Source organism: Erpetoichthys calabaricus, chromosome 5 (assembly GCF_900747795.2).
Source record: "Erpetoichthys calabaricus chromosome 5, fErpCal1.3, whole genome shotgun sequence".
NCBI lineage: Eukaryota > Metazoa > Chordata > Cladistia > Polypteriformes > Polypteridae > Erpetoichthys > Erpetoichthys calabaricus.
Genome location: NC_041398.2, coordinates 185,724,254 through 185,741,661, shown reverse-complemented (window position 1 = coordinate 185,741,661; position 17,408 = coordinate 185,724,254). Strand labels below are relative to the sequence as shown.

Genomic DNA, 17,408 nt, shown 5'->3' with positions numbered 1-17,408 from the left:
GCCTGCCAGACCTGGGTTTAACAGCAACTGCGTCTGTGGTCTTCCATTTCCTGATTACATTCCTTACAGTTGAAACTGACAGTTTAAACCTCTGAGATAGCTTCTTGTAGCCTTCCACTAAACCATGATACTGAACAATCTTTGTTTTCAGATCTTTTGAGGGTTGCTTTGAGGATCCAATGCTGTCACTCTTCAGAGGAGAGTCAAAGGGAAGCACAACTTGCAACTGACTACCTTAAATACCTTTTCTCATGATTGGACATACCTGTCTATGAAGTTCAAGGCTTAATGAGCTAATCCAACCAATTTGGTGTTGTAAGTAATCAGTATTGAGCAGTTACATACATTCAAATCAGTAAAATTACAAGGGGACCCAAATTTTTGCACAGCCAGTTTTTCACATTTGATTTAATTTCAAACAACTAAATACTGCTTCACTAAAAATCTTTGTTCGAAAAACACCCCAGTACTCAGATGTTCCTAGGGAAGGAAAGACATACCACTGTTATCTTTTTTTGTTGAAAGTACAGTACAGTGGAACCAAGGGTCACGAACATCTCGGACCACGTACAAATCGGGTTACGACCAAAATGTTCGCCAAACTTTTGCATCTGTTCACGACCACACACTCGGGTGACGAACACGCCAGTTTCCCTTCCGATTCGTACGCACCGATGATTTCCACACGTGTTCAGTCTCTCCCTGTAAATTCCCTGTGCAGCGAACAAGTGAGAGAGAGAGAGAGCATGAGCAAGCACAAGCAAGAGAGCAAGAGAGAGAGAGCGCAAGCGGGAGAGAGTGAGAGAGCGCGAGCGAGCGTATATATATTTACATACAGCTCATACAGTCCGGAACGGATTAATTGTATTTACATTCAATCCTATGGGGGACGGGTCACAACCAAATTGGGTTGCGACCAGAGTTTTGGAACGAATTACGGTCGTAACCCGAGGTTCCACTGTAAATTATTATGCAGGCTGAGAGGGGTTCCCAAACATTTTCATATGACTGTATATTAAATACAATGTTTAATTCAAGATTCATATCAAATTATTTAAATTTGAAATTGAGTATAAATATGAAAATGATAAGTTAAATTTGTCTTAATTTTCCATTCACTTGAACAAAAAGCTGGCTAAAATATTTTCTGATTTAACTCGCAAGATATAACTTTGGAAAACTCTTTAGAGTCTATTACATCAGACTGTTTAGACTGTTAGCTCAATGTGTTATAATAGTAACTGTCATCTAGCGGAGTGAATGAAAACCAAAGAATCACTTTATGGTTCTCACAAGTATGAGTATTATGCACTGGCAAGTAGTCTTCCACTTCGTTTTTGCCTTATGATCACTACTTCTGGTTTAGATTCCAGCCTAACCATCACCCTGAACAAGATAACTGTGACAAGAAATAAAACATTTATTTTAAGATTATTAATTTACCGTGGAATAGTGTAAGTAGAATAAATCACATTCAAGCAACTTTTTTTTTTTTTTAATTTTGCCGATTTCAGAAATACTACATTTCTTTTTATGAGGTTTTGATAAAACAGATTATAAATAATCTAAGGAGTTCCATGACACAGAATTTTAGATAAACTTACGAATGAGATTGTGAAAGACTGTGTATCTGGTATCATTTGGAGGGATTGTGTATTTGCCATTCACAATCTGAAGTTTTGCTCCTTCTTCAAATGGATGCTGTTTAAAGCACAGAAGATATAGAATACAGCCCAGAGCCTGTAAACCAAATCGGAAAGATGCATTCTATTAAAATATTAGCATGTGAATTTTATAAAGAAAAATTAACCACTGATAAATTTCATGCAATCATGAGCACAAAAAAACTATTATGGATGGCAACTACTACTTAGTGCTCTGTAATCATTCCTTAATTCTATTAAAATATTAGCATGTGAATTTTATAAAGAAAAATTAACCACTGATAAATTTCATGTAATGCTGAACACAAGAAAATTATCATAGATAGTAACTACTGTACTTAATGCTTTTGTTGTCAATCCTAAATTAATGTTTTAACATTTTATAATGTTTTAGCTATAATTATCAATATGAAATCTTTAAGAATAATAACAAATCATTCCACAACATCTGTTACAGACAATAATAACCTACATAGTGATTCAATTTAAGGGAAAAGTAAATTTAGGATTTAAATATATGTACAAAGGTATTTTTATTTATCATCTCTGGCTATACTTAACCATATAAATTAATTATTTAGATATCAGCAAATACTATAATGTCAATATGTCTTTATCTCAAAAAGGTTCTTAAAGCAAATCCTCAATGTGAACAATATGCATTACTTCAGTGTCTAAGCTTATTTAATTTAGAAAATAAAGAATGAAGAATAAACAAAATAAACCAGCCATGCCCCATACTACAATCTATAGCTTTGAGGATGTACATGACATTTACTGTTCGACGAGTCATCTGTACCATACCCAACAAGTAGTATTTCAATTTAAGTAGATTTTTTTTGTTTGAAGAAATAAATAAAATGTTGTTACAGCAACATGCTCTGGACTAAAGAAATATACAGAGTAGAAATAAAGCAGAAAGCATAGTTTTAGGTATTTTCATTATGTTTCACTGAATAATTCAAATGAAGAGAAACATTACAAACTATGCAATACTTTAAATTTCTCTATTATAATAAAACAAATTTTGGGATGAGACGTGAATTTTTGAAGAGACTTTTTGGAAGGAAGTCCAGCAAGAAGGAAACCTTTACCATGAGATTCTTTCAAGTCACGTCATATTAACAACCTTTGGAAGCAAGTAACGCGAGATGGAGATTTTTGCAATGAGATTCTTTCAAGTCACACCCTACTTACAACTATTTTCAAACAAAACCACGGTCATCAGGTGCATTCCGGCACTTAACCTGGGCAGACACCAATCCATTAAAGGGCTTACTTATGAACACACACACACACACACACACACACACTCTTACGAAGATCCAGTTTAGAATCACCCATTCATCTAAATATGGCAGTGAGAAACGAAGTCAAATGAATTAACGTGAAAATTGTCAATCGTTTACATAGCAAATTGATTAAATGCGTATCAATAGACTATGCTGAAGCAGTTGGTGGTGATCGTGCAGAAGATGAAAACATCAAGGATTTTGTTAAATGGTGCGACTCAAACCACCTACAACTGAACACCAGCAAAACCAAGGAGCTGGTGGTGGATTTTAGGAGGACCAGGCCCCTCATGGACCCCATGATCATCAGAGGTGACTGTGTGCAGAGGGTTCAGACCTATAAATACCCGGGAGGGCAGCTGGATGATAAATTGGACTGGACTGCCAATACTGATGCTCTGTGCAAGAGAGGACAGAGTCAACTATACTTCCTTAGAAGGCTGGCGTCTTTCAAGATCTGCAATAAGATGCTGCAGGTGTTCTATTAGACGGTTGTGGTGTGTGCCCTCTTCTACACGGTGGTGTCCTGGGGAGGCAGCATAAAGAAGAGGGACGCCTCACGCCTGGACAAACTGGTGAGGAAGGCAAGCTCTATTGTTGGCATGGAGCTGGACAGTTTGACATCCGTGGCAGAGTGACGGGCTCTGAGGAGGCTCCTGTCAATCATGGAGAATCCACTGCATCCATTAAACAGTATCATCTCCAGACAGAGGAGCAGCTTCAGTAACAGACTGCTGTCACTGTCCTGCTCCACTGACAGATTGAGGAGTTCGTTCCTCCCCTACACTATTCGACTCCTCAATTCCACTCGGTTTGGTAAACGGTAACATTATACAAGTTATTGTCTGTTATACCTGCATTTTTTTCACTCTTTAATTTAATATTGTTTTTTATCAGTATGCTGCTGCTGGAGTATGTGAATTTCCCCTTGGGATTAATAAAGTATCTATCTATTTATCTATCTATCTATCTATCTAACATCAATTTACAATATCCCATAGAATATCTATAAGAGTTAACGCCGTCCGGTCTTCCACCAGCCGAATTACTGTTGAAAGAAGGATGTATCGTAATGTTACTGCGTAATTTATGTATGAGTGATGGACTCTGCAATGGAACAAGATTAGTTGTATTAAAAATTGGTCGCACAATTCTAACATGTAAAATTTTAACAGGTGACAAGAAAGGTAATGTAGTACATATTCCGCGAATAACATTAGACACAAGAAGATCTTGATATGCCATTCGTATTAAAACGTTTACAGTTTGCCGTGAGAATAGCTTTACTATGACAATTAACAAATCACAGGGACAAACATTCGAAAAAGTCGGTTTATTTATTAGAGAGAAAAAAACGATATTCACTCACGAGCAGTTATACATTGCATTGTTACAATGTAAATCCAAACACGGAATCAAAATTCAATGTGATCTTGAAGAAAAGTTAATTCCAAATATTGTTTTAACTGAAGTTTTAAAGTAAAAGTGAAAATAATGCATATGTAACAATTCCCATGAAAACAGCAATCTCTTAATATGTATATCTGGTTAACCAAACCTGGGGGTTGGCGAGCAAAGCGAGCAGGCAGCAGAGCCCCCTAGTATTACAAAATAGTTAAAATATTTTTAGCAGATCAGAAACACTTATTAATGCTAACCTAGTAATAAAATACAGGTGCTGGTCATAAAATTAGAATATCATGACAAAGTTGATTTATTTCAGCAATTCCATTCAAAAAGTGAAACTTGTATATTAGATTCATTCATTACACACAGACTGATGTATTTCAAATGTTTATTTCTTTTAATGTTGATGATTATAACTGACAACTAATGAAAGTCCCAAATTCAGTATCTCGGAAAATTAGAATATCAATTAAGACTAATGCAAAAAAAGGATTTTTAGAAATGTTGGCCAACTGAAAGGTATGAACATGAAAAGTATGAGCATGTACAGCACTCAATATTTAGCTGGGGCTCCTTTGGCCTGGATTAATGCGGCGTGGCATGGAGTCGATCAGTCTGTGGCACTGCTCAGGTGTTATGAGAACCCATGTTGCTCTGATAGTGGCCTTCAGCTCTTCTGAATTGTTGGGTCTGGCATATTGCATCTTCCTCTTCACAATACCCCATAGATTTTCTATGGGCTTAAGGTCAGGCGAGTTTGCTGGCCAATCAAGAACAGGGATACCATGGTCCTTAAACCAGGTACTGGTAGCTTTGGCACTGTGTGCAGGTGCCAGGTCCTGTTGGAAAATGAAATCTGCATCTCCATAAAGTTCGTCAGCAGCAGGAAGTGCTCTAAAACTTCTTGGTAGACAGCTGCGTTGACCTTGGACCTCAGAAAACACAATGGACCAACATCAGCAGATGACATGGCACCCCAAACCATCACTGACTGTGGAAACTTTACACTCGACCTCACGCAACGTGGATTCTGTGTCTTTCCTCTCCTCCTCCAGGCTCTGGGACCTTGATTTCCAAAGGAAATGCAAAATTTACTTTCATCAGAGAACATAACTTTGGACCACTCAGCAGCAGTCCAGTCCTTTTTGTCTTTAGCCCAGGCGAGACGCTTCTGACGCTGTCTCTTGATCAAGAGTGGCTTGACACAAGGAATGCGACAGCTGAAACCCATGTCTTGCATACGTCTGTGCGTGGTGGTCCTTGAAGCACTGACTCCAGCTGCAGTCCACTCTTTGTGAATCTCCCCCACATTTTTGAATGGGTTTTGTTTCAATCCTCTCCAGGGTGCAGTTATCCCTATTGCTTGTACACTTTTTTCTACCACATCTTGTCCTTCCCTTCGCCTCTCTATTAATGTGCTTGGACACAGAGCGCTGTGAACAGCCAGCCTCTTTAGTAATGACCTTTTGTGTCTTGCCCTCCTTGTGCAAGGTGTCAATGGTCGTCTTTTGGACAACTGTCAAGTCAGCAGTCTTCCCCATGATTGTGTAGCCTACAGAACTAGACTGGGAGACCATTTAAAGGCTTTTGCAGGTTTTTTGAGTTAATTAGCTGATTAGAGTGTGGCACCAGGTGTCTTCAATATTGAACCTTTTCACAATATTCTAATTTTCCGAGATACTGAATTTGGGATTTTCATTAGTTGTCAGTTATAATCATCAAAAATGAAAAGAAATAAACATTTGATTAAACATCAGTCTGTGTGTAATGAATGAATCTAATATACAAGTTTCACTTTTTGAATGGAATTACTGAAATAAATCAACTTTGTCATTATATTCTAATTTTATGACCAGCACCTGTAGTGCAAGTCAAGGAGGTTAGGAATCTGTATACAATGAGAAGTGAAATGACAGTGTATTATGTAACAGCTGTGACTGTTGACTAATTTCTGCAGTTTATTCAAAAAAGAGAAAACTGCTAGGCCATGCGCAACTTCTAAGATAATTTTTGTAGTACATAATGTGTTAAACGTAAATAATAATATGAATAAAGGATATTCACACATATCACAGCTTAAAGAATAAATTTGATATTTTGCAAGTCAGTTATTTCTTCACAATCATGGTATATATTGATTGGCCACATAAAACAGTGTTCCAAAGTGAATCATTTTATTTATATCTTTTAAAAACACCTTGTCTTTTCCTGCAACTTACAATGGAGCTGACAGGTACACAGGTCCATAGGTGAAAGAAAAAGCCTTAAAATTTACCAAATATGTTCTCTTTGTAGCAGCAAAGTTTTCTTTTTAAGAAAGCATGCCTGCTGTATTTATGATGCATTCTTGTGATAACGAAGAAAAACTAGAAATTATTATTTAATCACAGATTCTTGCAATTATTCTTCTTGAGGTAAAAACACATTTCCTGTTTGTCTGCTCTCAGCTGCCGTCATGGGTGGAGTTTTGAAGTAAATAAGAAAGTTGACCAGCACAAAACCAAAAAATATCTGAAGCTGTTTAGAGCAATTTTGTCCTTCACCAAAATGGTTTAAAAATGTGCATATCCAGAATGTGAACATAACCTTAAAAAAAGAAGCACTTACAGTTCCCATTGATTTCAATGTGGTAATTACAATGCCTTAAACTCATGGTTTATAGTGCTTAAATTGGATGAAAAGCAATAGAAAACCTACTGAAGGCAAACCTGCAGGTTTCTAGTACTCATTTCTCTGTGAATGACTACTTGCAGCCAAAAAGGACAAGACAATGTGTCCCTGATTGACCATTATTGAAGTCTATTGTAGTTCCAAACATAATTAGGGTGAGTCATTTCACTGCAGCTACAAGTGAAAAAAGGGTGAACTGATGAGCTGTAGAATATTAATAATGGAAATGATGTTTACTAGAAAACTTAATACTGTGTAGATGAAAAATTCCTTTGCAGGGCATCAAGATAGAACAATCATTACTGGTGCTGCTCAACAGATCTAGTGTAAATTGGTTTAAAATATGTGCTTGTTAGTTGTTCATGTGGTGTCTGTAAGTTCTCCCAGACTTAGTGCAGTGTTCTCTCTAAAGACATAACGATACATTGAAACGGCAACTGCAGCTTAGGGTGAGTGGAATTATGTGTGGCTGTACTTGTGTATCAGATGTTCCTGTGAGGTGTAAGCACAGGCGTCCATTTCTTGCCTTTCATGTAGCACAGGAGCAAGCGAGAGAGAGAGAATCTGTGAGATGAGGTACAGAGCAGATTTTCTTTAAAAATTGCCAAATCTCAGAAATGGTTTTACTTTTTATTCCTTTCTAAATGAAAGTGGATATACTGTACTGTTTTACAATATTTGTGAAGTCACAAGACACAGACGAATATCCGATAAAATTCTTGCCTTGAAAAATAGACATATTTGGTAAGTTTAAGCCATTTTCCTATGTTTGGGTCCTGGCACTCTTTCAGCTCCATTGTAAACTGCAAGAATAGACAAGGAATTTTTTAAATTTATAAAAACACTTCATTTTGGAACACAATTTTATATTGCAAATTACCGTGAGTGTAAAGAAATAACTGTGAATTGGAAAATGCAGAAACTATCCTTTAAAGTTTTTAAAAAATGCAAAAAAAACCAAAAAAACAACAGAATTAAGTACTTACATGAGAAGAATAAAAACATCATATTAATAGTTATTCTGACATTTTTAAAACTACAACTATTTTTGAATTCTTCTCTAATTGTGTTTTTTATTCATTATTTACTTTGCTCTTTGTTTTACTCCATTTGGCTCTAAGATACTAACTTAAAAAAAAAGATCTGTTAAAACTATTGTAATAATCACGATATTGCTATAGTATTTTGGAAAAATGTCCATGCATTTCAACAAGATCACCCTTTCTTTGCCTCCAAATACAACATGAATATAGGTTTAAACAAACTGCAGTGAACAGTTTTAAACAGACAATGCAGCCATACATGCCAAAGCCATAAAAACCTCCAAGACGTTTAACAGATAAGGTGATATGCTTTGGATTTTGGGCAGTTCCTTTTTGTCTCCACACTTTGTTGTTGCCATCACTCTGATACAGGTTAATCTTTGTCACATCCTGTCCACAAGATATTTTTCTAGAATTCTGCAGGCTCTTTTAAGTACGTTTTTGCAAACTGTAATCTGGCCATCCTGTTTTGAGTAACTAGTAGTTTCAACCTTGCAACGTGGCCTCTGCATTTCTGTTCATGAAGTTTTCTGTGGATGGTGGTCTCTGACACATACACAACTGTCTTCTGAAGACCATTTCTGATCTGTTGGACAGGCATTTGGGTTTTTTCTGTACCATTGTGAGGATTCTTCTGTCATCAGCAGTAGAGATCCTCCTTAGCCTACCAATCCCTTTGTCATTGCTGAGCTCACCAGTGCATTCTTTCTTCCAAATGATGTTCCAGACAGTTAATTTAGGTAACTAAGTTTATATTCTTTTTTTTTTCGTTCTTCAAATTAGAAGTTTTCTTCACAAGCATATTATATATGCATTTGTCACATGAAACTGTGTTCTACAGTTAAGTGCTTTCTATAAATTTAAAAAAATATCTTGCCCACTCTGGGGCTTTACAATGGAAGGTATGGGGCACAGAGGAAAAACTTAAAATCTTACCAAATAAAGACACCAAGACATTTGTCTTGGCTTGAAAAACAGATTTTTTTGGAGATTTTTTTCTACATTTTTGTCAAATGTTAACTCACAATAGATTTCAATAAGCAAAAAACAAAATTCTATACAGATCACATTTTCTATTAAATTCATAAGCTGTAGTATTTCTGAATAAAGCCAATGCAGAGTTTTACAGTAGTTTCTGCATGAGAGCTTTTCTGTAATTTAAATTAATCCCATCTCGTTGTTCTTTGGGTAATAATAATGTATTGTATCATGCTCTGAGGTACTGTGTAAGTGATGCCCCCATTTTTTTGTAAAGAACACCTGAAACATATTTAAAGAAAATAAACTAGCACAATTTCACTTTCCTGTCTACATGACAAGTTAATGCATAAAGTACTTAATTAATAAAGTTTTTTCATATGTACAATTAATTTAATAAAATGATAAAAAAAAAAACACTATAGTTTACATACCCAAATATCCTGCTTTTCATTAATAGGATAATTGGAGTACAAATCAATCATCTCAGGTGTTCTGTATGCTGGTGTAGTGTTTCTAGTTATCTGAAATACAAAAAATACACATTAATTGTATTTTTCTCATTACCAATTAAATGTGTCTTTCAAAGGACATGAAAAGTCTTGTTGGATTATGATTAGTTTCACATCTCAATTAAATAAAATTATTTTTACTGCTTATTTGCCTACAAGACATTCTCAAAATGCAGGCTTAGAGAGGAAAATGAAAGACAAAGATTTCATGCTTTGATCAATTGAGGTCATTATGTCGATTTTTGCTTAATGATAAAGTGTGACCTAGAGCTTTATATTTGTAATTAAAATTCAATCCAATTGAATAAGTTTAAAATAACTATTTTTTATCTTAGGCATGTGTCTTCCAATTGTCACACACTATATTATCATTATCACTAGGGGGCTCTGCCCCCTGCTCGCTTCGCTCGCCAACCCCTGGTGTTGGGAAATTACAAAGAGCGTGATGTATGAATGAGATATAGCATAGTGTGAAGGTGTAGATGACGCAGATAGGAAGCAAACAATAAAGTGTTTGGCATAGTGTAAAGGTTTATTGGAAAATTTCTTTGTAAACAACATTAGTAGTAAAGATGGTGTCTTATCCTTGAATGAGTTTTCCTTGGCATGGAGCATTTATGACCTTAACTTTAACGTCAGATGAACGTCGAACTTGTGAGAAGGCCACATAAAGTTGTCCATGTACAAAAACGGGCTCAGATAGGTAGATGCCAACCTTGTCCATGGTTTGTCCTTGTGATTTGTTGATGGTCATGGCAAAGGCAGGTTTAATGGGGAATTGTTTCCGTTTAAGTGTAAAAGGTAATTCCAGGTCAGAACTTGTAAGGTCAATTCTAGGAATTAGAACAGTATTGTTAGCATGTGATCCTGTAAGAACTGTTGCTTGAATAACATTGTGTGTTATGGTGTAGACGACTAAACGTGTACCATTGCATAAACCCTGTTTAGTGTTAAGGTTTCTTAATAGCATGATTATTGTTCTGTTTTTAAGGCTAAGACTGTGTTGTGGTAATCCGGCTGGGTTAATAGTGTTCAAATATTCTAAGGGGAAATTAAGATGGTCATTGTCGTCATCAGAGTCAACTTTGTCAGAGCTTAGAAAGAGGTGTGACTCTCCAGGAAGTAATGAAATGACCTGGTTATTAATGTGATCAACAGTAATATTTTTTGGACATAATATAGTTCGTTGTGTTAAAAGGGGTATTTGGTCTAATGAGACCGCTGTTCCAAATATCTCCGTAAGTAAGTCGTCGCAGATAAAGGGTTGAGGAATTGTAATTATATCTGGGTGAAGTCCATCTGTATTGGTGAGTGTACAATGTCCTAGTTGTAATAACCAATTGTTATATTCGGGATCTGGACATCGCATGTTTTGTACCAAGTGTATCTTTTGAAAGCAATGCCAATTGTACGCGTAACATTTTTTGTTCCGCGGTTTTAGAAGCGGGTTGTAGGCGCCGACGTGAATTTTTTTTTTTGATGCGGGTTCGTGTTGGTGGTCCTGTTACTCGAGCCGTCTAGTTTTGTACCCGTGATCGTGAATTGATGACTTGTTTGATCTTTATCGTTAGGAATATGGATAAGTAATAAGGAGGATCGAACTCACTGTTAATATGCGGACTGTTCGTTTCTTCGTTTTATCACCAATCAGGTCTCGCGCCTGTATATGTATTGTAGTTCGGTCTGTTGTTGTTTATGTATGACGTCATCGCGTATTTTAAGGTGGACTGAATAATAGCTGAGCGCATGGCATGTGGAGCAATAGCTAAGCACTGTCTAAAATCTACTCCTAATAAAAGTACCTTTCCTCCAAAGGAAATATTATTATTCATCAATGCAATGCCAATTGTCCGCGTATTTTAAGGTGGACTGAACAATAGCTGAGCGCATTGCAAGTGGAGCAATAGTTAAGCACTGTCTAAAATCTCCTACTAATAAAAGTACCTTTCCTGCAAAGGGAATATTATTATTCATCAACGTTTGTAGAAGTTTATCAATGGTGTTGAGTAAGTGACTGGATGCCATTGTACATTCATCTATAATTAATAGTGTGGCAAGACGGATGTCACGTGCATTGTTACTGTTCATTTTTATAGTGGATACCGATGTTTCTGTGATTGGGACCGGTATTTTGAATAAGGAGTGACAGGTGTTTTTGGAGCCAAGACATTTTTTGTTCCGCGGTTTCAGAAGCGTGTTGTAGGTGCCGACGTGATTTGTGCATATTTGCGTTCTTGATTTGTTTCAGGGTGCACTGTTCCAATGCGATGTAATATTTGTCTACATAAGCGAAAGCAGTATGGGCCATTGCCTTTTGGTGACCTGATATTTACTCCGGTAGATGCAAAATCAAATGAACTATTGTAGGATGTAATGCAGTTCATAAAGTTTTTACTTTCAGGTACTTCGTTAGTTAGAAGCTTCTGTAGATATGCAGGATATGAATGTAAAGGCGGCAGTGTAATTTGACCCTTTTGACAACAACGTGTAAATTCATTACTTGTATTGCCATTTGTTTCTTCAGGGAAGTTAAGTGAATGACAATGATTGCAAATGACATTCATTAATCCCAATGAATTTTCATGAATAGTGGACTTATTATTGAACGCGTTGTCAGCTAACTGGCGCAATCGTTAGTGTGGTCGTGAGTCTGAATCGTCCTTTTTGTGTACGTTTCGCGTGCTATGTCCGTAGTCTGTCCCGTTTCGTGTCCAATGGGCTTTGTGTGGCGGTCGCGGCTTCTTTTTTTTTGTGTGCTGGGGGCTTGTTGCCTGAGTTTTTATTTCTGTTAGTGGAGGGGGGTGTTTGTGTGTCGTGGGGCTGAATCGTCCTTTTTGTGTGCGAACCGTTTCGTGTGCTATGTGGCGCCTGCGTGTGACTCCTTTGTTTTTGGTGTTCTAGGGGCGCGTGGCCTCATTTCTTACTTCAGTTACTGGAGGGGGGCTTTCTGTGTTGTCTCAAAGGTTTCTATATACAGTATGTGCTTTATCGTTGTATTTTCCTGGTTCTTTTTGTTTGATTTACTTTCTGTTTTATTTTAATTGTTCTATATTTGGTCTGTGCACATTGTCCTTGAAAATAAAATGCTTAAAAATAATAAATAAATAGTGAGTAATTTCAATTGATGAAAAACAAAATCAAAATGTCACTTTTAATATTTTCTTCATAAATATTTTATATTACTGATAGTTGTTTTTTTTTACCAAAAGCTAAAACATATTCTAATACATAAAAAGTACCCACGTCTCTTTTTCCTTTTAATTATGCAATTCCATATTAGCAGTTACATTTTTCAAATACTCACACTACATTGAAACACACTTGGTTTGGCAGCACACAAGCTTTTGTATACTAAGAAAAAAAATAGTGTTGGTTGCACAATAAGCCACACATGCACTGCCGCCTTCACCTTGTCAAATCAATGGCTTCTCAAAACTTTTCAAAGATCCACACAGGTGAAAATCCAGCAGAGCAAAGGCTGTTTGGTGGGTGGTTGAGAAATAATCGATATTTAGCATTTTTCAAAGTGAATACCACCACTAATATTAACTAATTAATATTTAATAATAATACCAAATTATATGTCAAGGGAGACGTTGATGTTGTTGACATTGTTTCTGGTGTATAAAATAAAAAGCACACTATGGATATCTAAAAAATTAAAAGTACATTGATATGAAAAAGTCTGTCCCCTTCCTGATTTCCCGTTATTGCAAATTTTTCACACTGAATGTCCTTAGATCTTAAACCAAAGTCTAATAATAGATGAAGGACTAAACAAAAAATACATTTTAAACATATTTAATTTAGCTAATGAAGTTATACAACACCAATTGGCACCATGAGAAAAATGAATTGCGGCCTAGTTAAATGACCCATAATTAAAGGCCTAATTAGAGTCAGTGGATTGAACACCAACATTCTTCATTACAGCCAGCTATTTGCAATATAAACCTTTGAGTGTGGGAAAGGTGCTATATAAATAAAATGAATTATCTGACTTACTTTGAACCATTCCATCAGAGTGAAGTTGCCAGCATATGTTGGATAACTTTATTCATTTAATGACAAAAATCAGTATAAACAATTGTCACAGTATACAGTAAATCACAAAATAAAATAATAAACTGAAACAAACAATATAATAAATTATTATTATTATAACTTTTGTAATAGTACCTCTTTGTATGATTTGTGCAAGATTATTAGGAAAAAAAACACAAACATTAAATAATGATAAATGCAACAATTTCATTAAAGGCCTTATTTACTTTTGTTTATAGGTATGGCAAAATAGCTCTTCAAAAAATACACTTGGCGTATTCAGATTTGTTGCTTTCTTTATATTTTCGATAGTGTGATGATAACAACTATAAAACATGGATTTACAATTTACCAATTCAGTGTGGCAAATGAATGTGGATTGGTTTGTAAGTATGCTTGCAGATGAATCAAAACCCATCCATGGTTCCTTCTTACCTTTGTTCAGTTCTGCTAGGATATTCTTCAGCCCCCATGACCCTTTACTAACAACCAAACAAATCCTTCTGACATTAAATGAAGTAACAATTGTAATGAACTAAAAGTACTATAGACACAAAAGTAGGTACGGAAAAGTACAATGTCTTTATTTTCTTCTAGTAGCAAATATATATAACATTTATTTTTCTCCCTCAAATATTTTTGTGGCTATGCACTGAAAAATTAAAATTACATATGTATCAAAATGTATTTTGTATTTGCATATACAGTGGGGCAAAAAAGTATTTAGTCAGCCACCAATTGTGCAAGTTCTCCCACTTAAAAAGATGAGCGAGGCCTATAATTTTCATCATAGGTATACCTCAACTATGGGAGACAAAATGAGAAAAAAAATCCAGAAAATCACATTGTCTGATTTTTGAAGAATTTATTTGCAAATTATGGTGGAAAAAAAGTATTTGGTCAATAACAAAACTTCATATCAATACTTTTTTTATATACCCTTTGTTGGCAATGATAGAGGACAAACGTTTTCTGTAAATCTTCACAAGGTTTTCACACACTGTTGCTGGTATTTTGGCCCATTCCACCATGCAGATCTCCTCTAGAGCAGTGATGTTTTGGGGCTGTCGCTGGGCAACACGGACTTTCAACTCCCTCCAAAGATTTTCTATGGGGTTGAGATCTGGAGACTGGCTAGGCCACTCCAGGACCTTGAAATGCTTCTTACGAAGCCACTCCTTTGTTACCCGGGCGGTGTGTTTGGGATCATTGTCATGCTGAAAGACCCAGCCACGTTTCATCTTCAATGCCCTTCCTGATGGAAGGAGGTTTTCACTCAAAATCTGACGATACATGGCCCCATTCATTCTTTCCTTTACACGGATCAGTCGTCCTGGTCCCTTTGCAGAAAAACAGCCCCAAAGCATGATGTTTCCACCCCCATGCTTTACATTAGGTATGGTGTTCTTCGGATGCAACTCAGCATTCTTTCTCCTCCAAACACAACGAGTAGAGTTTTTTTTCATCTGACCATATGACATTCTCCCAATCCTCTTCTGGATCATCCAAATGCTCTCTAGCAAACTTCAGACAGGCCTGCACATGTACTGGCTTAAGCAGGGGGACACATCTGGCACTGCAGGATTTGAGTCCCTGGCGGCGTAGTGTGTTACTGATTATAGCCTTTGTTACTTTGGTCCCAGCTCTCTGCAGGTCATTCACTAGGTCCCCCCGTGTGGTTCTGGGATTTTTGCTCACCGTTCTTGTGATCATTTTGACCCCACGGGGAGAGATCTTGCGTGAAGCCCCAGATCAAGGGAGATTATCAGTGGTCTTGTATGTCTTCCATTTTCTAATAATTGCTCCAACAGTTGATTTCTTCACACCAAGCTGCTTACCTATTGCAGATTCAGTCTTCCCAGCCTGGTGCAGGTCTACAATTTTGTTTCTGGTGTCCTTTGACAGCTCTTTGGTCTTGGCCATAGTGGAGTTTGGAGTGTGACTGTTTGAGGTTGTGGACAGGTGTCTTTTATATTGATAACGAGTTCAAACAGGTGCCATTAATACAGGTTACGAGTGGAGGACAGAGGAGCTTCTTACAGAAGAAGTTACAAGTCTGTGAGAGCCAGAAATCTTGCTTGTTTGTAGGTGACCAAATACTTATTTTCCACCATAATTTGCAAATAAATTCTTTAAAAATCAGACAATGTGATTTTCTGGATTTTTTTTCTCATTTTGTCTCTCATAGTTGAGATATACCTATGATGAAAATTACAGGCCTCTCTCATCTTTTTAAGTGGGAGAACTTGCACAATTGGTGGCTGACTAAATACTTTTTTGCCCCACTGTATGTCTGCCTTTAACTGATTATATATCTGATTTAAAATAATTTCTAGTGTATGCAGAAAAATTGCTTTTCTAAAAGAAACCTCTGGGCAAATAATACAGTAATCTGCAGAAGGCATGATGTCCAGCCATGTGCATTTCCAATTTTCATGTTCCCTTTCAAAAATTATAACATTCTTGTGTATTTCTGTCATTTGAATTCATTGATGGAATATATTTTGTTTATAGAATTGCATAGACTTTCAGCTGAGCATGTTTACGTAAAATATAACAATACACGCAAGTTTAATCCAGTCGATTGACATCAATTAAAATGGTGTACTGTTTCACCTTAACAGTTTGTTGCAGATGCATAATTGTTGCAATGCCCGAGATATGCCAGCATTTTCTATCTTATGGATAAAAACATACAAGAAAGTATTCTTTTTAGCTGATTTGTAACAAAATTGAGTGCGATATATTTACTGCTTGATTTAATAATTGGACCAAAAGTATGGGTAGCCTAAACAGTGTGCTGCTCCAGGAGAAAAAAAGTTGCTCTAGGAAAAAGTAATTTTCACTTTCTGACTGCAATGAAGCCAGCCTCCCATCTGTCTTCTGTTCAATGTGTAGCAAGGACCTGAAGGCTGTTTTAAATTTTCACAGTTTGACATCACAGTATTGTTGTGTTGTTTGCCCTTAATAATAGATAACTATGGTAAAGATTTACAGGTTTAATAGTCTCTACTATACTACACATGTCTGTTCATTGGTAACATTTACTCACCTATAATAAGAACATCTGGGACAAAGCAGTTACACCAAAACTAGATTGAATAAGTCTTATAAATGTTCTACCTAGCTACTGTAGAAAAATGTATATAACATTTATACATACATACATACAGTACATACATATATACATATACAGGTACATCTTAATAAATTACAATATCATCGAAAAGTTAATTTATTTCAGTAATTCAATTCAAAAAGTGAAACTCATATATTATATAGATTCATTATACACAGGGTAATATATTTCAAGCGTTTATTTCTTTTGATTTTGCTGATTATAGCTTATAACTAATGAAAACCCAAAATTCAGTATCTCAGGGGTCAATATTGTAGACTCATGGTGTCATACTCCACTCAGCTAATTAACCTAAAACACCTGCAAAGGTGTTCTGAGCCTTTAAATGGTCTCCCAGTCTGGTTCAGTAGGCCACACAATCATGGGGAAGACTGCTGACTTGACAGTTGTCCAGAAGACAGTCATTGACACCCTCCACAAGGAGGGTAAACCACAAAAGGTCATTGCTAAAGAAGCTGGCTGTCCACTGTTCACAGAGTGCTGTATCCAAGCATATTAAAGGAAAGTTGAGTGGAAGGAAAAAATGTGACAGAAAAAGGTACACAAGAAAGGAGTGGACTGCGGCTGGAGTCCGTGCTTCAACAGCCACCACACATAGACATATCCAGGACATGAGCTACAACTGTCACATTCCTTGTGTCAAGCCACTCCTGAATCAG

The 17,408-nt window shown here is 36.3% G+C and overlaps 1 protein-coding gene across 2 annotated transcripts in view; it reads right to left on the bottom strand.

Annotated features, from left to right (window-relative positions):
• gak (cyclin G associated kinase) overlaps nt 1-17,408 on the bottom strand; it is a 155,030-nt gene that overhangs the window by 73,944 nt on the left and 63,678 nt on the right. For both annotated transcript variants that reach the window (XM_051928074.1, XM_051928075.1), the window contains exons 7-8: nt 9,489-9,578; nt 1,605-1,740 (exon numbers count right to left, since the gene is read on the bottom strand). In XM_051928074.1, the coding sequence (XP_051784034.1) occupies nt 1,605-1,740; nt 9,489-9,578 (226 nt within the window). The remainder of the gene's footprint in view (nt 1-1,604; nt 1,741-9,488; nt 9,579-17,408) is intronic.